Source organism: Balaenoptera musculus, chromosome 7, assembly GCF_009873245.2.
Source record: "Balaenoptera musculus isolate JJ_BM4_2016_0621 chromosome 7, mBalMus1.pri.v3, whole genome shotgun sequence".
Taxonomy (NCBI): domain Eukaryota; kingdom Metazoa; phylum Chordata; class Mammalia; order Artiodactyla; family Balaenopteridae; genus Balaenoptera; species Balaenoptera musculus.
Window position 1 is genome coordinate 81,943,897 of NC_045791.1, and position 25,409 is coordinate 81,969,305.

The 25,409-nt window shown below is 35.5% G+C and overlaps 1 protein-coding gene across 1 annotated transcript in view; it reads left to right on the forward strand.

The window, feature by feature from the left end:
* Positions 1-25,409, forward strand: part of PARD3B (par-3 family cell polarity regulator beta) — a 1,042,097-nt gene that overhangs the window by 129,500 nt on the left and 887,188 nt on the right. Inside the window, 1 exon segment of the mRNA XM_036858752.1 lies at positions 7,784-7,885. Coding sequence (XP_036714647.1) covers positions 7,784-7,885 — 102 coding nt within the window.

The following is a 25,409-nucleotide window of genomic DNA, read 5'->3' on the forward strand; positions in this document are numbered from 1 at the left end:
GGTATTTGTCCATTCTACTGGTGATGAATATTTGCGTTATTTCCAGATTTTTAAGTATTAGGAATAATCCTGCTATGAATGTTCTACTACGTGTCTTTTGGTAATTCTATATACTCAGTTCTTCTGGATACGTACCTGGGAGTGGAATTACAAAGCTATGTGGATGTTTGTGTTCAGCTCTATGCAGTGTTCTGTTGTTCAGATACTGCCAGTATTTTCCAAAATAACTGTATAAATTTATACTTATATCGTCAGGGTCTGAGAATTCTGAGTGTCCCAAATCCTCACAATCCTAACCCTAACCTTATCAATTTGGGCAGGATCAAAATCTTCACACTTCTGAGTCTTTCAATCCATGAAACACTTCTTTAATTTTTCCTAATATTTTGTGTTTTAGCATAAGACGCTTTACACATTTTTGTTAGACTTATTCCTAAATATTTGATATTTTTGATGCTACTATAATTGTTGCCCTTAAAAAAATTGTGTTTTTCTTGCCTTGTTTAGTTAAAGGTTCACTTTGTTTGCTAAGAAGGTATTGTGAATTGGTGGTAAATATTCTCACCAGCTTGTGTTACATTCATTGTGGTGATCATATAATTTTTATCCTTATTCTCCCCTATTAATTTGGTGAATAACCTTAGTTGATTTTTGATTTTAAACCTCTCTTGCATTACTGGAATAAATCCCACTTGGTTATGATGTATTATCCTTTATAAACATCACTGAATTTGATTTACAAATGTTTTATTTAAGAGTTTTGGATATGTATCCATATGCAAATTTTTATAATTTTCTTGTAATGTCCTTGTAAGATGTTGGTTATCAATATTATGCTGTCCTCATAAAATGAGATGGGAAAAGTTTCTTTTTTCTAGTTTTCAGCAGTATTTTATAAGATCGACACTATTTCTTCCTTAAACATTAGGAAGATTTTATCTGTGAAATAATATGAGCCTGGTATTTTCTTTACGGGAAACTTTTAAGAGAGTAGATGCATTTTTTTAATTGTTTTTAATTTATATTATTTTTTTCTTGAAGTAGATTTACAATACTGTGTTAGTTTCAGGTATACAGCAATGTGATTCAATGATACATATTTATGTTTTTCAGATTCTTTTCCATTATAGGTTACTACAAGATACTGAATATAGTTTCCTGTGCTGTACAGTAAATCCTTGTTTATCTATTTTATATATAATGGTGTGTATCTGTTGATCCCATAATCCTATTTTATCTCTCCCCTCCCACTTTCCCCTTTGGTAATCATAAGTTTATTTTCTATGACTGTGAGTCTATTTCTGTTCTGTAAATAAGTTCATTTGTATTATTTTTTAGATTCCACATGTAAGCGATATCATATATTTGTCTTTCTCTGGTTTACTTCACTTAGTATGATAATCTCTAGGGTTATCCATTGTTGCTGCATATGGCAATATTTCATTCTTTTTTATGGCTGAGTAGTAGTCCATTGTATACATATACCACATCTTTTTTGTCCATTCATCTGTCAGTGGACACTGAGGTTGCTTCCATGTCTTGGCTATTGTAAATAGTGATGCCATGAACATTGGGGTACATGTATCTTTTTGAATTAGTTTTCATCTTTTCCGGATATATGCCCAGGAGTGGGATTGCTGGATCATATGGTAGCTTTATTTTTAGGTTTTTAAGGAACCTCTGTACTGTTTTCCGTGTATATTTTCTCTTTTTATTGTCAGTTTTGGCAAGTTGTATTTTTCAAAGAATTTGTTTATTTTATATAAATTGTCAGTTTTAGAGGTCTAAAAGTTTTTACAGTATCATCTTACTATCTGTGAGATCTATGATGGTATTGTTTATCTTTTTCCTTCTTAATACTGGAAATTTATGTTTTCTTTTTTTCTTTATCAGTCTTGCTACGTATTTATCAATTTTATCAAGGCATTTATAGAACCAACTCTGATTTATATTCGTTTTATATTTATTAACTGATTGATTATTTTGCTCTTTATTTCCTTCCTTCTGTCTTTGCTGTTCTTTTCTAGCTTCTTGACTTTAGCTTTTCTGTTTTGCTAATATGTGCAGTAAAGGCTATAACTGTTCCATTGGGCACTGCTTTAGCTGCATCCCACATTTTTTGTTATTTTAATTATTTTAAAGTTATAAACTATTTTCTAACTGCATTTATTTTTTATCTATGTATTATTCATAACTTTATTTCTTAATTTCCAAACAGCCAGGCATTTTCAAGATCTCTTTCTGTAATTGATTCCACTATGATCAGAGATCATATTCTGAATGATTCCAGACTTCTGAAATTTGGTATATATTCCATGTGTACTTGTAAAGAATGTGTTTTCTAGTCTTTTGTGGTATAGTGTTTTGTATATATGTGATATAAATAAATGAGGTTACTTTGTTAATTGTGCTGTTCAGATGATTTATATTTTACTGACTTTTATTTCCTATCAAAAGTCTCCCACTGTGATTGTGAATTTGTGTATTTTTAAAATATCTGTCCACTTTTGCAGTATATGTATTGAAGTTATGTTATTGGGTACATGCAGATTTAGAATTGTTTTCTTCCAGTTGGATTGATCCTTATATCATTAAGAAATGTCCCTCTTTACCTTTAGTAATATTTCTTAAAGTCTCCTTTATCTGATGTTAGTATGGCTATGTCAAGTTTCTGTTTGTAGGATCATAGATTTTTAAAACTGGAAATGAATTTACAGATTGATTGACTCGCCTTCACTTTATATATAAATAGAAGTTTATAATTCTGTTGTTGAATTCACCAGGTATTATTACTTGCAGCCCAGCATAAAAACCCTTGGTCCCATTCTAGTTCTCCTGGATTCTTTGGAAACATACTTGATTAAAGTGGCATCAGCTCATATTCCTCTCCTAATCTTTTCTCACGTTTGTGCTTGATCTATCTCAGTAATGTGGAGGCCTGTTCTGAAGTCAGGGCCAACTCATAATAAGCTCTGTAGTCAGTACTGCTCTTTCTGGCTTAATTCTTTCCTTTCAGGTGTCAGTACTGCTCTGCTAGGTTTTGCTCAGGCATCATTTTTGGGAACTCTTCTTCCCTACACTGTCTGTGGTTGGTTATTCAGAGACCCCTGCTCTCTACCTGTCCCAATAGTCTCCAGGCCTGCTCTGACTGCTCTGTTTCCTGGGTGCATTCTGGGGCATCTGGTTCTCTTTTGGTCTTGGGTAGAAGGGAGAGTAACCCCAGAGGATTATGATAGAAGTAGTTAGTTAAAATGTGCATGCACATAAAAACTTCATAATTCTCTATCCAACCTCTGACACCTCAAGCTCCCTTTCTACTCTTTTTTTCCCACTGTTTCCCAAACCTTTGGTTTCATGATTATGAGCAGTTATGCTCTGAAGCTTCTCTCACTTGTGAAACACTGGACACACTAACACAAAGGCTTTGGGGCCTTCCGTTATTGCCCCTTTGTGTCCTCTACACTTTGACCTCCCTGTGGTGCCCTATGCAGAGGGCCATAGAGCCTCCAGGTTCACTAATGATGAAGCAACGGAGGCCCAGAGTAATGACGACTTGTGTGGATCCATATACTTAGTAGATAGAAATGGATCTGATCCCCTTCTTGGGTAATTGTGCTTTTTGTTAAGTTCTTTAATCTAAAAGATTTTCTGTGTTTAAAAAATGCAGCTTAGCTCTGCTGTCTAGTAAGCATTTGACCTTCGGTAAGTCAGTTCACCTACTCATGCCTTGTTTTCCTCATCTGTAAAATGGATTGATAACTATTTGATGAGGCTGTTGGAAGATAAACGAGTTAACCGTATAAAACACACAGTACCTATTGCACCTGGCTTGTAGTAGGCACTAAAACAAATGATCTGCTATAATGATGAAGATAATGATGAAAACGGTGAAATCTCATTTTATGGATACATCCCACCAAATTCATGAAGTTAAATTCTACAAGGAAAATTCTAATTTTCTATTAAATTCCACTTTATAATTATTCTTGTGTTCCAGTGGGTAAGATTTTTCTTGTGAAAACATGAAGCCACCAAGATCCTAGTTACATTATTGAGCACTATAAACACAGCCCACTCATAAACACAGCCCTTCTCCACCTTTTGGCTTTTCTTTCACAGCACTCTCCTCCTCACTTTGGGACCTTGCTGCCACGCAGGCTATTTTTCTCTTGTACCAGAGGCATTTTGCTGAGAAACCCTCTCTTGATCACTGACATAATCTCAGTGCTTGGTAGTCACAACATTGTAGTATTTGGCTTTCCAGTCTACTCCTCTACGTATTGCAGATGGAAAATTACTGTTCTTTGAAACTTTGGGTACTATACATTTTCTAGGGTATGGGGTCAAATTTTATGTCATCTGCCCACAGTGAAAGGTATTTGTTGCTGTTAATATCAATACCTGTTTGGAACAATTTCTACGTTGATCATTAAAAGTACCCTGTAACTGTCTTCTTTCCATAGCGCATACCTTTTTTTTCCCATTTTCCAATTCATCCTTGTAGACTATTTTTAATTTTCAAATTCCAGTAGGGTTTAAGTTAACTGTGCATTACTTAAAAAATGGATAAGATACTATCAGAAGTGGAGGAAACATAATGTATATTATGTTATTTTTCAATACTTAAATGATCTAGGAGTGTAAGTAATATGATTTATTGCATAGCACACATACTTCAGATATTTTCAAAATAATTTAAAAGTTATGCATATTATAGATATTTGTACAATATAAAGGTAGATTAAATGTCACTATTATGAAAAATAGAGTAAACTTTTCCAAATGATTAATTGGGTGAACCAAGACATATATGTGAACATATTTTCATGTTTGATCAGTTTTATTCATGGTGGTAATAAAACCAAGTAAATGAAATGCAAAATGTTGACTGTGATGTAATGGTTGAAATTTTTACATGCATAAAGGAGTCAGGGTAAATTTATGGTCTTATGATGGCTTGTTGGCTGCTAATATTGTGTATACTTTATTAAAGTGATCTATAGCACCATGGCCAAAATGCCATGGGGACAAAATCACAGTTGGTACATACTGTGTTGATTTACCTCTCTTGATGTGTGAAATATTAACTCTGAGACTGCTTTCATACAGCTCATCAGTTTTTGTTCAGTGTTAGATGCGTGCTCGTCATTGGCCTACTCTTTCCTTTGATAAAGCCATTTTATACATTCCAGTGTAGAACAGAGTTAAAATTGCAAAGAGACTTTTTATGTTCTGGCACCATGTAGTTCACTTAAAATTTTTTTTCAGATTGAATTTGAATATACGATTCCAAAATGTATCAGATTACTTTTTCACTTGATTATAAGTTTGTAAAACTTAAGTTCTGCACTCTTTTGAATCAGAACTGGAGATAAATATCTTAGTTTCAACTCCTGTGCCTGATTTTCCAGGTCTTAGATCCTACAAGTGTGTGTGAGGGAGGAATGCTATGTGACTTAACAACCCATCTTGCTGCCACTTGTCTGATGTTCCCTTTGCCACTGATCAGATCCTGTCCTCTGCTATTTTCTCAGTTTCCCTAGTTTAAATCTGAGTCTTTGGTTTTCATCTCTCTGGGCAGGAAGAGAGGTATACCTTATACCGCAGTTGTTGGGGGTTTACCTTAGTGTCAGGTGATAAAATCTGCTTTTCCAAACAGTATAAGAAGAAAGCAGACAACTTGATGTCTGATTTAAAAAACTGAATATAAAAAAAGCACACTCTTTAGAATACATCACCTTTCATAAACATGGTTAAAATCAACAGATTTCATCTATAGAGCTATAATATATCAGAACCCAACTCATTGGAAGTAATGGAAATTAATGAAATGGAACACTATGTAAGAAGAATTTTTTATAAGGAAAAATGCAATATTCTATAGGTTTCAGCTAGAAGTCCTGCGTAGATTTGGAGAAGTACATTGCTTGTAGCATGGCCAGACTAAAAAAGATAACAATTCCCAAAGATTGTGGGGGCAGTTTTATTTTGCTCTCTTTTCTGTATATTCCAGTGGCCTTTACATATAGTGTTTTGTCTACCAGAGTATCTTCACTATGTAGAATCTAGTCTGTTGTACTTAGCTTACCTTTTATAGCACAATTATCCTTGTGTTGGCAAAGCTCTTTGATGAAAGAATCTGAGCTATGGATGCTTTTCTTACTTGGTTGTATAGTCACTGCTTATATCTTTGTGATCTCTATGTAGGCAAAATAGAATTGGGCTGTTTCCTAATAAATCATTAGTGTTTCCACCTATAAGACTAGTATTAGAAGCAAAATAAATTCCTTTCATTCTATTTGGAATCTTAGAGCTCTTTAGATGCTCTATAGAAAACTTAATTTTGAAATGTCGAAAGATTACCTAAGGAGGACTCCTTCAGATTTTTTAAGCCTATCACTTTATCAAGTTGATTACTGAAAAGCTATGTACTTGAGCTGCATATCAGTAGCCCTCCGAATAGTTGCTTTAAAAGAATTATTATCGATGAATTGGGAGATTGGGATTGACATATATACACTAATATGTATAAAATGGATAACTAATAAGAACCTGCTGTATAAAAAAATAAATACAATAAAATTAAAAAAAAAGAATTATTATTTAATAGTATGTCCTTGTCTTTTACTGGGGGACAGCTACAGAGAAGGCTAAATAGCAACCATTTCTATTAGTTTTTCTAAAATTGCAATTGAATTTTGAGGGTTATGTTAGGGCTTACCCTTTACAAAGATTCATGTAGTAAAGGTTTAGAGCTTTATCCCAGGAAAACTGTTATGTCTTCTCACAAACTGGTATCTGTTCCTATAGTGGATACTGGGTGCTCATAGCTCAAAAGTTTCCCACATTGAGGGACTTTCTAAGCATCACAGAACCAAATTGATTATAGCTTGGGTATTCTGGTAAAAACTATACTAATGTTTTTCTTCATTCATTGATTCATGTTCTTATTGTCATAATGGTTCACTTTCATATCTTTTCCAGAAATAGGCAGTATATAAGCAGCTGAGCTGGATCAGAGCAGAGTATCTAGCTACATATCAAATTTTGAGAAAGTAATTCCTTTCCTTAAGCTTTACACTCCTAAGCAATTTTTAAAAAGCAATACTTGGAAATCTCCTAAATCACTACCCCAATTCAGTGACTCCTCCCACCCTCCACCCCGGTTTGACGGTGAACATTGTTCTAGTTGCTGCCGTGCTTCAGGGAGAAATCAATGCTGGAGTTCTAGCTCCAGATTTCATTGCCAATCTTAGAGTTGAGAATATGTGCACAGCACAGAGATAAAAAGAGTTGAAGAGGATGTTGGTCCTCTCATTGCATTTGTATATCCGAGGTGATAGCTATTACCATCACAGATTTCTGCCTTTTGATTTTTTTCCTACAGCTTTAGGAATCTGTTTGAATTTCTAATCCCCAATTTCAGAAAGTACCCTTGAGAAGATCTTTCTTTATCCAGATTATTCTTGGGATTACCTAAAGCGAAGGTTATTCAAAATTCCTTGAATATGCTTTACAAATGGCTGGGGTAATTTATTTTTCCATTGCAATTTATCTTCCAGGAAAACTGATAAAATATGTATACATTGATTTACTGACTTAAGTTAAACAGGATAAACATGCCACAAACTTATCCCAATAAACAGATAACATTTGTTTTAGGCGTTTAAAACTTTTATTATTGCTAGAGCATATTTTTAAGGAGTCTATTTTTAAAATTAAAATGTATTTTACATTTTAAAAAAAGTTTTAGTCATGAAACTTCTTGGTTGTTCTACCACAGGATCCTGGGTACTGGGTGAAGATTCATCACTTAGAATACACAGATGGAGGAATCCTGGATCCAGATGATGTCTTGGCAGATGTCGTTGAAGACAAAGATAAGGTAGATGACTCTAAAAATGTTCTTCTTTGTTTTCCTCTATAGAGCCACATGTTTTTCCAGAGATTGAGATCCTTAACAAACTCATGTGTCACTTATTGTTAAAAGATACCATCTGTTCGAGTTTTACCTAGACAGCCCATAAATCACAGTTCATCATCAGATGCTGGGAAAAACTTTGTCAAGGTTTGGGAGCCTGTTCATGGTGGCCTAATTAGCAGACACTTCATTCCCAAGAGCTCCTGATATGCCTCAGTAAATTAGTGTCAGGCTCTGAAGCTGTTGGAGTTCTCATTGTCATTTTTGGCTCTGGAGTTTATTCTTGGCCCATTAATATTCAACTTAATGCCTGAGATTTGAATGTGTTTCAAAGGAGAGTATACAATGGGGAGCAAAGTCTTGTGAAGAACTGTGGTGAAGATTTTCCTTAAAGTAGCTGGCAAGCAACTATCTTGAGTGGTAGTTTTTGTTTTTATTGCTACAGTGAAAAACACTGACTTGAGTATTTCAAAAAGTTTGAACATGTTTTGCCACTTACTTGTGAATAATCCCATTGCAATTACCTTGTTTTAATGGCATTAGTCTTATGCTAAACTGAAAAAGGTGTAAAACTAAACTCTTCAGATGCAATACACTGGTTTATGCTGTTGAGATATATCGTTTTTTACTGCATCTGTGTTGGGCTCTCTGATCAATGGCTAATGTGTTCTCCAGAATTGAACTGCAGCTTTCCCTGAAAGATCCTTGCTTCTAAGTTTCTTCTGCTGTGCATCCTTAAGCTCTTAGTACTAGGCTAATTTAAGTCTGTAAACATGTTTCTCCGTATTTTTATGCGATCTCGGGGCAGTGGGGTAGGGGTATTTGTATGTTTTAATCAACTGGATTGGAATATAAATAACTGCTTTATTGAACTTAGATAAAATTTGCGTTTTTCCTTTCCCATAAGATCTTTTTGGACCGTTGAAATTTACATTAGTCTTTGCAGACATTCTATACATTTATTTTCCCTGTTTTCTGTTGGAATTCAACTCTCATTTGCTTTGCATTTTAATTAGCCATTTCATAAGGAACTTATCTCCCTAAATAGATTGTAAGCTCCTAGAGGACACAGACTGGGAGATATTAATTCCTTTTTGATCCTTGTATTAATAATATCTGGTACAATATTTTATCCAAACTCGATTCTCAAAGAACACTTGAGTTAGAGCAAAAAAAGAAAGCTTTCCTCTCTACAGTTGATTCTTGCTGTTTGTGATTTTGATGCACACTTCTTATTTTTTGGTCTCATGGTAAATAATAATGTAGTATTTACCTTCATAACACAAGAGGAGGACTTTCACTTCTGTTTTCCCTTTTTTACTTTTTTCTTCTCTACAGCTACCTTCTTCCTTAGAAATACTCTAGGTATTTGGGTTGTTTATTAATGAAGAAGGTCTTCCCATCTCCAATGTCACTGAAGTCCAGTGTATTAAAATGAAAAGCTGAAATGTGGCAGGTTTAAGAAGGGCCAGAAGAAAATGTCTTACCCCAGCCTCATCCAAGAGCTCATTACAGAACGGATGATTCCATGAACAGTGCCCAGGGAAATCATTTGTCCTATAGAGAATGATTTTTAACTATCTTGGCATTGTACTTTGTAACCATAATTCATTTACTAGACACAGAAACAGCTTTATTATGTATAACCTTTTTTAAAAGGACTTCACCACCATTACTAAATAAGGTAGAAAAGTGAGATAATCAGTTAAAATCCTAGCAAAGAATTAGTACTATTTGGGTACAGGTTTACCCATTCCTTTAATCTACTTTAACACAGCTACATGAAGCCTAATTGGTATTGTTCTGCAGAGTTGATAAGAATTTACACTTTTGATATTGCCAGAAATAATTGTACTCCCATTTTTAATTTTTTTAAAATAACGTAAGTGAAAAAGACAGCATTACTTATTTATTTATTTTTTCTGACATTCTCTCTGCAGTCTTAATTTCCTTATAGTCCATTTGTCTAGTGTGGAAAGAAGTTTCTGCCAGCCTTTTTAACCTTTTTTGTCATTTTAGATTAAGCAGTAATTATATATGATGCTTGTGGTTGTTTAGTGGCATTTCAAACTCTCCCAAGATCCTTTGAGATAGTATTGAGCTTGGATAAAACTACAATTCTCCTCTTTTTCAAATTGGTTACCTAATCATCTCTTACATTTAGAATATATGGAGAAGGAAGTGCAAAGAGACGTGGGTGAATGTACGTAATCCTTGTGCTAAAGCTCACGTACCTCAGCTCTAGGAAAGACTCTGACTGCAGTTGAGAAATGCCATTAGGAACCACTGAAGGCCTAGCTGGAAAGGATGAGGCAGGAAAAACAGAAACTTAGAATCGGAAAGCAGTGTAGGCTGAAGCCGTTTATGTAGTGTATGAAAAAGCCAACCAGTACACTTCAGTAGAGACTGAAGTTAGACGTTAGATGGTATTCTACTTAAAAATCAGACAAGGGGCTAATAGATTTTAATTGATTTTCTAAAGAAATGACTCTCAAAATTTCTGGTACTGGAAGTGGTTTGTCTTTGGTCTTCTGTTATTCCTTTGGCCAACACAGTGCATAATGCATATGTGGTGTCTCTTTGGGCAGGTTTTGTTTTATTTTAACTGGATTTCCCATTAGAGCCCCTTCACAGGAGAAACAAGTTTTTGCCATGTTGCACTATTTCTAGCCTGTATTTTGCCAAAATATTACTGGAGCAGCTTTGGCATTTTGCATCTTATGATAACTAGTATTTGTGCAAAATGTCGTGCTAAAACTTAACTATTTGTGACCGTCATTCTCAAGTTTCTTCAGGTTTATGTATCAGTGTGCTTCAAGTTCTATGGGATAACTAGGAATTTACAACTTTACATGCATGTCTCTTCTCTGGATGCTCAAGGCTACTGACTTAGTTCACCCAATAATGACTTAACGTTTCATTGAACGCTGACAGTGGCCCAGAATGTCTCTGGCACTTACATATTCTATTTTACTTTAGAGCAACTCTGCAGGGAAGAGCTATGTATGATCCCCATTTTTAATTTCTGAGAACACAGAAATTGAAAGTCACTTGCCGAAGATCACACAGGTAGTAAGTGGCAGATTCAGCCTCTGGAACCTAGAATTTAAATTTTCACACCCTATTTTGTTCTTCTGCAATACGCCAAGGCAGTGTGTTGGATGTTTGTATGTGTGATTTCTAATTATGAAAATTCATCAATCATAAATAAGCAGGAATTTGCTTTTACACAGTTACCACCATAGTTAAGAAAAGATATGTAATAGAAGTATGGAGAATAACAAAATTAATTCAGAACTAGTATGTCATGCATGTATGGTTAACTCCAGCTCTCTGTGCCTGCAGCCTTCATCTAATTTACTGCAAAGGCCTGCCAGTTCTACCCCTGTAGCTTTCTTTTGTAGCTCCTTTTCCAGGATCTGGATTACAGGTACAGTTTAATTCCAAATGGGCTAGTAGAATACGTTTGGAGTCTAACCGTTATGTGCATTTTCACAAATATAGTGTGCACTATACGCAGGACACTATATTCTGTGCTATTTGCGGTAGGGAGGGCCCCCAAAGATGTTCTAATTAGACATTGACATCCTAACGCTCAGAACCTGTGAGTATCTATATTACATAGCAAAGGGTCTTTGAAGATGTAAGTAAGTGAAAGACCTGAAAATGAGGAGATTATCTTGGATTATTTACATGTAAACACAAGGATCCTTATAAATAAAAGAGGAAGGCAGGAGAGTCAGGGTTAGAGACATACAGTGTGAGAAAGTATCAACTGGCCAATGCTGGCTTTGAAAATGCAGCCAAAGAATGTAGGCAGCTTCTGGAAGCTGGAAAAGGGAAGGGAACAGCTTCTCCTGTAGTCAGAGCACAGCCCTGCTGACACCTTGATTTTAGCCCAGTGAGAGCCATTTCAGACTTCTCACCTCCAGAACTGTAAGATAAATTTGCCTTGTTTGAATTCAATAAGTTTGAGGGGATTTTTGTTATAGCAGCAATAGGACGGTAATACACTGTCTCTTATCCTATTTTAAACTTTTAAAGTGATGATGGTCTTCTCAAGTTTAATACTAACTCAGCTTTTAAGATCCTGTAGGACAAGGAAAATATACTTCAGATCAGTTGATTGCGCTTTGCATTCCTTCCAAAATCTATCACAAATTTATTCTTAATTTTTTGGGTGAGCCTTCACTCTTTGGGGCCCTGGATGTTAAACATTTTGGTAGTTAGGCTATTGTCTTTCTTGTATGGCAGTCATTTCAGCGCCATACCCAAGAGCTGTGTAATACTCCATCAGTTTCTCATTGCAGTATGTAAAGGCCCTAAGAAATCTAAAGACTGATGCTTAATAAGCCACTGCAACGCTTAATGTTCACTCATATTTTTTGAGTGTGAGAACCTCTGAGTATTGAACTTTTTTTTTTTTAAACTTTGTTCTCATAGAATTTTTTTTTCTTTTTAAATTTATTTATTTATTTATTTTTGGCTGTGTTGGGTCTTCGTTTCTGTGCGAGGGCTTTCTCCGGTTGCGACGAGCGGGGGCCACTCTTCATCGCGGTGCGCGGGCCTCTCACTATCACGGCCTCTCCCGTTGCGGAGCACGGGCTCCAGACGCGCAGGCTCAGTAGCTGTGGCTCACGGGCTTAGTTGCTCCGTGGCATGTGGGATCTTCCCAGACCAGGGCTCGAACCCGTGTGCCCTGCATTGGCAGGCAGACTCTCAACCACTGCGCCACCAGGGAAGCCCTGAGCTTTTTAAATGATTGTTTTCCTAGTTAATTGTCTTTATTATTTCTTGAGTTGGTTGTAGAACACAATTGCGATACAATACTGAAATATGGCAATGTATAACTTCTATTATGTAAACTGGATTACTGCCATGGTTTTATTAAATATACGAAAGTAAAATTATGTGGTAAAGTGCATAGGGAGAATGTTTCTATCTTTGACTATCATAGGGGTTCATTTTGGAGAGATGCCAGTGGTTTTCCTGGACTCTAGCGAGGGCGGGTTTGCCCCCTGGGTCACCTGTGAAATCTGGTCCTCAGATATTACAGTTTCAGTTCAGCTTTATCCCTTATTAGTTATGTGTGCTTGGGCATGTTTCTTCACTCTTGATTTACCCATTTGTAAAATGGACATCAGTTAGTTTTACAGGGTCAGTGTAGGAAAACTACATAAACTATAAACACTTTTAAGTCCAGTATGGTATATGGTTAAGCACTCAAATGTTAACTGTTACATCAATAATAATATTTTGATAGTGTGATTAGTGCGGTTTTTACCTGTGTGTTTTGATTTAACCAATAAATGTTTAAAATTTAAATACTAAAATATCAAACTATTTTATAGTACATTTTAACTTTTTTTAAAAACCTTAAATTTGTTTAAATGTTATTACATTGTTTAATAGTTTTATAGGAAGATATGATGATAAAACATTTAGAATAATATTTGAGAAATGAAAGTGCCAATATGACTAATTTTAAAATGAGAATGCTTTTATCAAGACATATTGTTTGATAATACAAGAAGCATTCAGGGATCTAATGTGGTTTTGAACTGGAGACTGGTTTGCACAGTGAACTAGTGACCTAAAACCAGACACTCAGTCCTTAAGCCCACATTGTTTTCTGAGAACACTCTGTTGCCCTCTTGTGGAGTCCCCAGCTACCTAGAAACCAGCTCACAGGACATACTTCCTGATGATGTATTTTTACTGTATTTTTAGTACAAGCCACAGACACAGTCGTGGATAGTACAATCAGGGTTTATATTTCAACTAGTGGTTGTCATTTCTTCATGGTCACCAACCATACTGATGATTACGTATGCTTTTGTAAGTTTTAGAATGGCTAAAGCAAAATCTTTGCATTTGTAAAACTGGTTTTGTTTAGACTTCTTCCCGTCTTCCTGTTCACTGGTTGCAAGGTTACTGGCTAGCGGTAATAAAGTATATGACTTTTTCAGTATGTAGTTGAACAATTTGAGATGTATTGTGTTTTGCTGGGGATAGGGGATTCTAAATTAGACTCCTTAAAAAAAAAAAGTCCTGTATTAATTACTTCATTTTTCAGTCCTAATTTTGCCTGTTAAAATCCCATTTCAAGGAGAAACACCTATTGCAAGCCCTTAATTTTTAACAAGTCAGAATATGGTATTTTGGGGTTGTTTTTCTTTGGCTCACAGTTTTTGAAGTTTTGAAAGCACATTTGGGAGGAAGTTCGGAGAATGTTTCACAAATAAGTGCAGAAGTCCAAGAGGATTATCTTGACCAAGAAATTCCATCTCAAACTTTTAAAGAGTACTCTCTGCTTATAGAATTACAAAATTACAGAATTATAGAACCAGAAGAGACCTCAGCAATCATGTACCCTAACCCCATCATCTTGCAAAGGAGAAATATCTGAACCAAGAATAGGTTACAGGGCTCCACATTTCCAGCTGATTTCTTTCCTGAGTCCAGTTCTGCATTTCCTCCCTGGGATCCTGATAACATCTGGTTCGGATCAAAACTGCTCAGTTTCCTGCTCCAAGTTGGTTTCCTCCACTGACTTCCCTATTCCTGTCAATAAGAGCATCGTCTCCTAGTCTTCCAGGCTTGAACTTGCAGTTATTTAAAAAATATTTAATCCAATTTATTCTTTTAACATGATTCATGTATCTTTTCCTCTCTTTGCATGTTTATAGCTACCACATTTAAATGTAAAATAAAATCTCAGGCCGAGTTACTTAGTTGATAAGGAATTTGTAGACTTTTCTCTCCCTCTACACCCCTCAACTATTCTTTGCCACAGGTGCACTGGGACACAGAGTGGCTGAGAGTTTGGATTCTGGACAGGCAGAGTCAGTTCATCTCTTGGCTCTGCTATCTGTTGGCTTTGGGCAACTTACTTAATCTTCTTCTCCTTAGTTTCCTCATGGGCACTTGGAGCTAAAATAGTACTAATTTTACAAGTTAATACATGAAGTGTTTAGAAGGGTACCTGGCTTGTAGTGAGTCATCAATAAGTGTTAGGTGCTATTATAATTAACATATTACTATTGTTATTAATGTAGATTACATTATTCTTAAAGTATTGCTTAAGTGATACCATTCCTTCCAGTGTATACTAAAGCAAGGCTAAAGCTCATGGCCATACATTGTATTCAGAGGCCTCAGAATCCCTCCGAACTGTCTTCCTCAAACTCAACCTTCTCAAATCTCAACAAGAAAGAAACTACTGTACTGACTGTTCTCTTAGGTACCATGTGCTTTCTTGCTCCATGGCTTGCTTAATGTTCCACTTGTCTGGAGTGTCCTTGCCCTACGCCCTGCTTATCCAAGATTCATTCTGTATGTTATAGAATGGAAGCTCCACGAGGAGAGGGTCTTGGGTTTTGTTCACTGCTGTTGTTCCAGATGCCTGGTACCTCATAACTACTGAGGTGGTTGTGGAGTGGAATAGAATGAATTGAGTGAATAAGTATATGTATAAATGTTCTCAGGTCTTGAGCAAGTCATTTACCTACTCTAAATGCTAGTTTTTTCCCTTGATGAAATGAGTGATTAATGATAACTTTTTCCACAGTGTCTTTGTTAAGGTTGAGAAGTTGTATGTGAAAATACAGTGGAAATTATAAAATTCTTTATACATGTAAAGAATGTGTATTCCTGCTGCTCAATTCTTAGCAATCTTTCAAGATCCAGGTCAAATTGTATTTTTTCTAGTTTGTTTGCAGATTGTCCAGTTCTGAATAAATTCTCTGTCACTCTGTGATTTTATAGAAATCACTGAGCAGTCTTTTAAAATATATATTATTGCCTAGTAACATTTATCAATTACCATCTTGAAATTCTGAAGAATTTTATTATGGTTTAACTTCTTAAGTCTTAGTTTTGTCTCTCCAAATGTCTTGTATACTCCTTTAGGATTGGGATAGTGTTTTCAAATATTTAACACCTGGACTTCTTACCTGTGGTTTGGTGTTTAATAAACATGTTCGATTTCAGTTAGTGATAGTTATAACTGGAATTGAAGGTTTAATTGTCCATCTTTTTTCTTCCACCAAACTATGTTGTGTCTTTTAAATGTTTTATTAGGATGCAGTTCGTAGGCATGTTTCAATTCCAGAGGAGCACTTTGGAATCAATGCCTTTGTGACCTTATTTATGGCAAAGACAAATGGTGTTGGGAGAGAGTAACTGAAAGCCAAGTAATCCAGGTGATGGCTGTGTCCACTCCCGGTGATGGCCTGGTGCCTTCTGCAACTTCCTTGGTTGGCAACAATAGTGTGTGTGTGAATGAATGAGAGAGAGAATCTGTGTGCAGATGTGTGTGTGTGGGGAGTGTGTATAATTGATCTGAGTGTGCTCGTTTGCTGTGCACATCTGTGGTGCAAAGCTTTCACTGGGGTTAGAAAGAAATTATCAAGCTTGATAGTGCTGTTAATTTAGCTAGGCATTTGAGTACAGTCAAAAGTAAAACATAAGAAAATTTTTGACATATGTGTAAAACTTCAAATTTGGAGGGAAAAAGGCAGTAAAACTAGAGGTTATAATAATCCTTTCCTTAGAGCCAAAAATGTATTTCTAAAAAAAAAAATCAATGAGCATTTCTTTCTTTACAGCATGCCTTTAGCCATATGTTATTGGACCCAGTTCTACTAGTGTTCTCTCTTGAAATAGCTTCTTTTGAGGCTATTTGTATAGGTGTATCTATGCCCAAGAGTTATGTGACCATTATTATTATTTTTTAAATACGTCTATTTTTGATTATATAACGTACAAATGGCAATCTCATTAAGGTACCTGAAATTACACCAAATACAAAGCTACTTAAGTTATAAAACATCCTCTTTGAAAAATGGTAAAGGCCTCTGAGTACTGATTGAGCACCACATCATCAATAGGTAAGTGTGTATCGATTTAATCAGGTTGCGACCCCCGAGTATCTAGCTGAGATCAGCTTTACTAAAACAATATTCTAGAGTGTTATGTGGGAGAGCTTGGAGCTTTGGCCGTTGGAGTCCAGGTTTTTCATATTATTACTCTAACCTCTTTCAACCTCACTTTTCTCATTTTAAAAATCATCTACTGCTGTCCCACCAACCACACACAGTTGGTAGGAGGATCAAATGAAATTAAGTACCTGGTAACACTTTGAAGTATGTTGTACCAAGCAAATATAGCACTTTTGCCCTTATTCCCTGTAGCAGCTGTCCGGAGGTATTTAAGCAAATGTTTACTTGTAGTCCAGGAGGGACTTGCCACGATGTAAGAGCAGTGAGCCAGAGGAGAGGAATGGGAGAGAAGTTTGGAAGGAGAAGGAGGCCGGTTATGGGAAAAGAAAACAGTCTTCTCTTCTTGTCATCCAATGAGGTGTTCAATGAGGGGGAAGGGACCTCTTTCACTAGGAAAGAGGACAGAGGTGAGAATAACAGGGAGAGGCAGGTAACTTAAAGGAGGAAGATTGTATTTACCCTTAGAAATTTAATGGGTGGGAAGCAACGATATCAGAGCTTCCAAGTAACACACAAGGAAGGCATAAACTACAGTATAATGACAGTTTCCCAGACCTTCCACGATTCTGGAACCTTGATAACATTTGAGTGTATGTGTTCACTACTTAGTTCTTAATGATTAACAGGTTTCTTAAAATGGAAAGGAGCTAGGTGTTTCTTTGAAGGAGGTGGGGTGTCTCTGTTTTAGGGTAAGAGAGATCTAGAGAAATAAGATAAAGTTATGGAAAGAAAAACACCTGAATACCTGGAATCTCATGATTTAAGAAACAAAATGAAACAGGTCAACAGGGATATATGCTCAGTACTGACAAGTGGCCCATGAAGCTTAAGCAACTATTTAGCTCCTTGGTATTTTCACCAAGAGATATTATCTATTCAGCAGTTTCATGGGAATAGCTCTGTACCAAACTCTTAGTTAACCTTTTACATTGCTGGTTCTTCTATTTCCAGGAGCTCAAACTCACTGTATCTTATTAATTGGCTACATTGTAATGGACTTTTTGGGGGCTGCTCTTGAAATCACATTACTGTTTATAACACTTCCATTGAGGTACTTGTTCAAATTACATTTACATTTACAGATGACTTACATCTACAGATAAATTTTTAGTAAATAAGAATATTTAATTTCCTTAAATTTTTTAATTGTAGCTTTTTCAAGTCCTATAAATATACAATTTTCTGTTTAAAGATGAAGCGTACTTCCCCATCATGAATATTGAAGCCTCACTCAGAGAATTTTGGCAGGATTACTGAACTTTATATTTGCTGCTTTAACTTAAGTTCTCTTTTTAGCTTCCCTTCTTTTGATGTTATGAATCAATTTTGAAGGATCAAGTGACATTTCCTTAGCAATAAAGAAGAAAGCCTCCTTGTGCAGACTTTAATCAGAGGAGCAAAATAGCACAGAAGCCTGTTCGTATTTAATATCTTTATTAATCTCAGTTCAAAATACGTTACAAGTGAAACACACGTATTTACATAATACTTAACCATAAGCAGACCAGAAAGACTGCAAAATAACATGATTTGAGATGGTTCTCATAGCTCACCAATCCGAAATATGCAGCTGTATATAGACAAAAAGTTGAAGAATCTAATAGTCCATAATTGATAACAGGGTGAGAACTTGATTTTCTATATGGCTAGCTGAGTGTAGCCACTGTGTATAAGTTTGAAATGAACCTAACATGGTATCATGTGGTGTTCTAAATAGCCCATTCTTTAAATACAAATTTTACAAAGCTCTGGGGTGATTTATTGGAATTACCTAATGTTGCTAATACTGCAGAACCTGGATGCACTTGAAGATTGAAGGGAACCTGCTAACTGTCCTCAGATATCTGGGTGATCATAGAAAAGAAGGAATAAATTCACTTATTGCTGTCCCAAGAAGTTGGGCCAAAGAAGTTTTAAGGAAATATATTTCAGCTCGGTATAACAATTAGTTCTTCAGTGAAGCGTGTGCTGCTTTATAAAGCATGGACTTTTGGTCATTGAGACTATATAAGTAACAGTTGAGCAAACATTTGCCAGGAATTCTTTTAGGTTTGGAGTTTAATTAGACGATCTACAGGCCAACTATGAGCCTATGAGGCATGCGTTTCAATCTAGAAATACGGGGTCGGCCTATGTAGCTGATTATTGTGTAGTGTTGTCTGCTTACCCAGCATCCATTCCCACTCTCTCCTTCCTAGGGCAACTCCAGTTCTGTTCAGGTCTCTCTCTTCCTCACATGGCTTTTTCCACATGAGCACCCACCTCTAAGGGTGAGTCTTGTGGGCCTTCGTCTGTGATCCAGTTCCCTGTACCAGTGATTACAGTCACCCCTCCATATCTGCGGGGACTTGATTCCAGGACCCACCACAGATGCCAAAATCCATCAATTCTCAAGTCCCATAGTTGGCCTCTGTGTCTGTGGTTCCACATCTAAGGATTCAACCAACTGTGGATCAGGTAGTTCTCTGTACATTTACTAGGGGGAAAAAAACACATGTAAGTGGACCAGCACAGTTCAAACTCTTGTTCTTCAAAGGTCAGCTGTACTTTGAGAATGGAGATGTGACTCTGTTTGTGCCAAAGATGCTCAAGGAGAGGTAAGCTGAGGCCTTCTGGGAAAGCTCTTTTTATCACGTGGGAGAGATTTTCTCTGAATTCTGTCCTATTCTGAGACTTGGAACCACTGCAATCCTACTGCTTCCAGCATGAGGTAGAAACCATCATGGGAGGAGAGCCAACACCCAGGGGATCTCAGGGACATGGCCTCTGAGCCAGTGGATTTAGTCAACTCTGAGTCCATCCTAATTGGGGCGCCCAATTACATGAGCCGTTTATTACCTTATATTCAAGCCTGTTTCAGTTGCATTTTTCTGTGACTCACAGATTAAAGTTTCCCAATTGTTACCCACAATTATAGGAGTTTGGGCTCCATTTTTACACTTTTTTATTCCTGCTTGGTTGGGGTGTATTTGTTCTTCCCTCTTTTAGTTCTATGTATGTTGAATTTGAAAAGTTGTCTTAATTTATTTCATAGTCCTGCCAAGTTATTTGGTTTCTTTCTTTCAGAATTTTTTGAATTGTTGGTGAAAGAATTAAACCCCTAAGGTTAAAATGTATATTTCAATTAGTTGGTTTGCCTGACTTTGATTGAATAGGCGAGATTAATTGGGAATTTTTCTAGTTAGTGAGAATTACATTTTCTTACTTTAAATTCTTTATTACCCATGATTGTTGTTTACCTTTTTCCTAGAAGGAAATAATTCATGATATTAAACTATTAGTTTTATGTTTCCTATAAATTCTCACTTTACTAATTCTTTCAAAAAGTATATATGGACAGCTAATATTTTAGGGATAAGGAAATCAGGAAGAGTTCTGGTTTTGGCTTTCTTAGATACTTAAAACTTAAGTAGTTAAGTCGATTGTGTGTCTTACAGAGAAACACAAAGGCTGTCTTTCCCAGGAATCTTTTCTTGATCCAGTCTTCCTAATTTTTATTTTAACAACATGGAATAAACATTTGGTGCTAATCTTGAAATATTGGGAATTCTCTTTAACTAGATACAATATTTGCGTCAAGAAACTGAAGCAAATATTTAAAGCAAACAAATTAAAAAACAAAACAAAACTCAGGCAGTTTAAGAAATTTGCCAGAACTTGGAGTGAAGTATAGTAATCTAAATAATTCTTCAGTGGCATGAGACAATAAGGTGGGTAATACTCCAGCTTCCCCTAAGCTGTGAAGACCTTTGGTATTATCATAGTTTTCTCAAATCATCTGGAGAGAGATGGGGCCCTTGACCTGATGTATGGTTCTTCTCCTCCTTTCCCTTACCCAGGTTTTAAAGAGGTACCTTTGTGTAGCAAGGGCAGCGCAGAGACTGCCAAGGTGCCCTGAGCCCCTAAATGGGACAAAATGGGGATTTTTTTTCTGTCACTAAGGCAGTGAGAGTGCTCAGAGCATGGACATTGGGAATATTTTTTTTTTTTGTGATATAGTTAATGCATTTCATATCCATGTAGTGTAAAAACAGTGGTGATTTATACTGACATTTAAATCATGATCATTCTTAAGGAGCTACATGGCAGTTATAATCAGAGTTCTCTGAGCAAGCTGCAGAACTTGCCCTTTTCCCCAGACTTACATGGACTATTTAGGTGTATTTAGGAAGACAAGGCTAAATGAGGGAAAGACTCCAGACAGATTTATAAGAATGTTGTGTATGTGCTGGGGGTGGGGGAATGAATGTGACTGGTTAGAAAAATAATTTGCAGATACAGTGTGCTGATGACTTGGAAAAAAGAAATGCTGTGATAAGCATCAAAAGAAAACAAGCAACAAAGAATAATATGAATAAGAAAGTGATAGCGAAAAATGATCAAGTAATGTTGACATTTCCTTAGGGAGATCTAGTGTCAAAGGCATAAACACTCAAACTATTTAGATGTCTCTTACCCAAGTGGAAACTACTATTTAAGGAAGTTAAGTATTTAACTGCAATGACTGAACATAATGGGCGAAATGTTTTGCACTTGACATGAGGCTTCAATCTGAGATGAATCTTGTGCTCATATAATGCATTAATATATGGAATGCTTGGTTGGCCAAGTTTTAATTTTAAACTTTAGTATCTTTTGTGTATACACACAAAAACATAAAATTTATCAAGTCGGCATGTTTCAAGAAAACTTAGACTGAGAACTTTTATATTTCTTGCTACATTGTTATTTGAAATGAATATTCAAATAAAAGAATATTAAACATCCTGAGATACTGTTCTTTAAATTTTTGCTGTTCATTGGAAATCAGAAGCTGAAAATGAGCACCAGATTTATTGAAATGAATACTTATGGAAGTCTGTTTCCTGGTAATTTAATTCAGCATATTGCTTAGATTTTTCCAAAACTAAGTATTTTCCTCTTAAATGGAAAAATGTTTCCTTTATTCAACAGTAGAGTCTGATGGTCTAATGTCACCAAAAGTAAACATGATAATTCGGGGTTTAGAGATTTTTAATATTTTAGTTAGAACTTTATTTGAAAATTTAATGTTTATACAGTGAAAATAATTGTCTGGAATATTCTGAGCACCACTTTAACAGTATTATACTTTATATGAAAGAAATAACATAGATTTAAAAAATTTGATAGTGTCTCCATATAAGGAGAGGAATGCAGCCATGGACTGAATTTTTGACACACAATCTTTTATTATGACATCCAGTTGATTAATACTTCAGCCAAATCATTGTTTTAAAATATCTCCTTTCACTGTCCATTAGATCTGGATCTGCAAGCATGCATAAAACCTGGCATCCGCTTCATACTCTTCACCATTTACTTTGGGACAAGGCCAGTGTCTTGGTTATAGTGTCTGAAGTATAGTCTAAATGCTTTAAGAATTTGTCTAAGGCCAGACAATTTTTATATGTGACTTGCTTGTTGCATTTGAGTGACACACAGATAGTGTCAAGACAAACAGTATTTTAAGAGTAAAAGGTGGTAGTACATAGGAGTTTTGAAGAGGCACCTTTGTAGGTTTTTTCCTTTGTGGTAAAATTACTTAAAACTGTTTACTACTAAAAGTGTTAATACTTGTTAAGTTAAAAACATGTAGAATACAGTAAAATACAAAGAATGTCAGAATCATCTGAAATCACATCCAGTAGAAGTAATTATAATTAAAAAATGGGCATATAAATTATTATATACATATTCAAATGTAAATGTTAAGTACATGTCATACAAAATTGGTACAGTAATATGCTTTTCTTTGACTTAACACATTATGTTTCTATGTGTTTATTCTCTGAAAGGTGATTTGTAATGTCAGCGTAGTGTTCTCTGCTTGTTTGGGGATTTTTAACATCCTTTTTGCTTTCTGTTTGAGTTTTTGCTGTAATTCTGGTTAATAATTACTGTAGTTACTATAGACAAATTTTTAAAACGAGATATATTTTAAGTATAAAAATTGGAGGATATCGTAGTAAAATGACTTTGCCCACTGTCACAGAGCCAGCCTGTGGCGGAGTCAGGAATCAAACTCAGATCTCTAAAGCCAAAGTTATTAACCATTGTGCTTTAGACACAGTTCGTTTTTCCATGCTCATGGTATTTTTCTGGAACTCAATTATCTCTGCACTGGCTCATGTAGAAGGTGTTTGTGCCATGAATCCGTACCCATTATGTAGTTTTTGTACAACATTGTTAAAGAGATGGGACGTGTGGGGGAAAGGGGGTGGGCTGGGGAGTTGAAGGAAGTGACAACTAATTTATTTCCGTTACTTTATGCTCTTGCAAAAATAAAATAAAAAAAAAGGTTGCGAATTTCTTGTATGAAATGTTTTAATTTCTGTAGAGTTGCCATGCATTATTCAAGATTACAAAATGATTTGAATTTCAGGAGCAGACAGATTTTCTGATGAGGATTTCAAGCTGTGTAATTATGAAACCCATATAGGTTAAAAGTTCAGAACTCGTTAGCTTAATCATGAAAAAGTAACCAGTTTATAAGCATGGATTTCATTTCAGAGGGGTACAGTTTCAGTATCACTTACTGAGGTACTTTTGGACTCTGCCTTATGTCCCACTACATAACACCTAGCTTGTCCTGTTTTACTGCATAATTTAAAAAGAAGATTCATATTTTATGGTGGTAGATTTGATGCCATAAAGTAAGGCACATTTCTAGTAATTTCTTTGACAATTTTCTTGGCTCCTTAAAAATTCGAGGAAGTTAATGAATAAGTGCCAAATATCAAAAAGGCCCGTTGGAACCTGTTACTATGATGTCAGAGCATACGTTTAGGAAATGAATTGTAAAATCCCTTCAGATAAAGCATAAATGTTTCAGAATAAAATGTAAGGAAATTAATTTTCAAGTTAAAGAGTTAGCTCATAAAGGAGAATTTTTTTATTGTGGTAAAACATCCATAACAATTTACCATTTTAACCAGTTCTGAAGTGTATAGTTCACTGGCACCAAGTATATTCACATTGTTGTACCACCATCACTACTGTCCATCTTCAGAACTTTTCATCATATAAGTGTTTTTAATTTTAAATAACATAATGCAGGTATCGTTGAGAATATGTTTGGACTTGTAGAAATGCTTAGTACCTTTAAAACTTTTGACTGTTCAATTTATGTAAAAACTTTGAGGTTGTAGCTTTTGTTACGTCAGGTAAAACACATGATATTCACTGATACAAATGAAATCTTAGCCCAGCTTTTGAAATAGCATCAGGGTCACGCTTATTTTCTTTGGGAGGCAAGGATATTGAGGGGAAAACTATATTTACATAAAAACAGTCTTATGAAGAACCATTCAAGATGATTAAAAATACTGTGATCATCAAGTTAAAGATGGAAAATAAAATATGCTATTTGTGAGATTTTTGACTGTCATGAAGATTTTAATGCATATTATCTTGCTTTGCTAATCGAGGTGACTGAGTTGCACTTGCCTGTGAAATAGAAGTTGCTCTCCTGGCTTTTAGTTATGAGATTTTACATTTATCTTTTCTTTATTTGAATGCTACATAAACTCTCCCTTTGAATCTGAGGGGGTCACTATTTTTTCTTAGATTACTACGGTTAGATTTTGAGAATATATTTTTTCCTAATGCTTAGAGAATGATAACAAAAAAGAATTTTTTATTGGTTCATTTCATGCTTGGTAAGATTCCAACTGTCAAAACATAAAATTTTGAACCTAGAGGCACATTTCATCACCAGAGTACTAATTACTGCAGAGAACTGGAGTGAGTCATTATGTATGTAGTAGTATTTAGAGCTGCCCAATTTTAAGTTTTTTTGGACCACAGACACTTAAAAAGTTAAGCTGTTTCGGCACAGAAGTGGGAGGAAAAACTGCACAGTGCATGCAACACTGTCAAATATAATGCAGGAAGGGTGAAATAAATTGAAAATTATTCATCTGCTTGCCCTGAGATTCAACATCTTTTTTCAGGGATGCTCTGAGCATGGCAAATGCTATTCTTGGCTTATTTTCATTAAGTTTAATATTGGGTACCTATTATAGCTAGGCACTGGTGCTGTGAGGGAAATGTGAAGACAAGTGTTTCCCTTCATGGAGCCTATATTCTTGAGGGGGAAAAGAGACAAGAAGCAAAGCAGCAGCATTCATGTAGCAAGCCATGTGAGTGCTATAAAGACCAGCATAGCAGAGTAAAGGAGTAGAGAATGGGGGGTTAGGGGCAAGGGCATTTTAACAAAGTAGTTAAAGGAGGCTCTTCTGAGGACATGACATTTGAGAATAGCAGTGAATGAAAGTCATTTGAAATACTAGTCATGTAAAATTTTAATAGTAAGCACACAGATACCTCTTCTATACTTAGTACGAATAAAGTAACTATACAATAAAATACAAATAACTATAGAATAAGCTATTAAATAAGCAAGTATAATATTCTACTTAATAGATATTTATTCAATATCTCATCCAAAGCACTAGTTAGATACC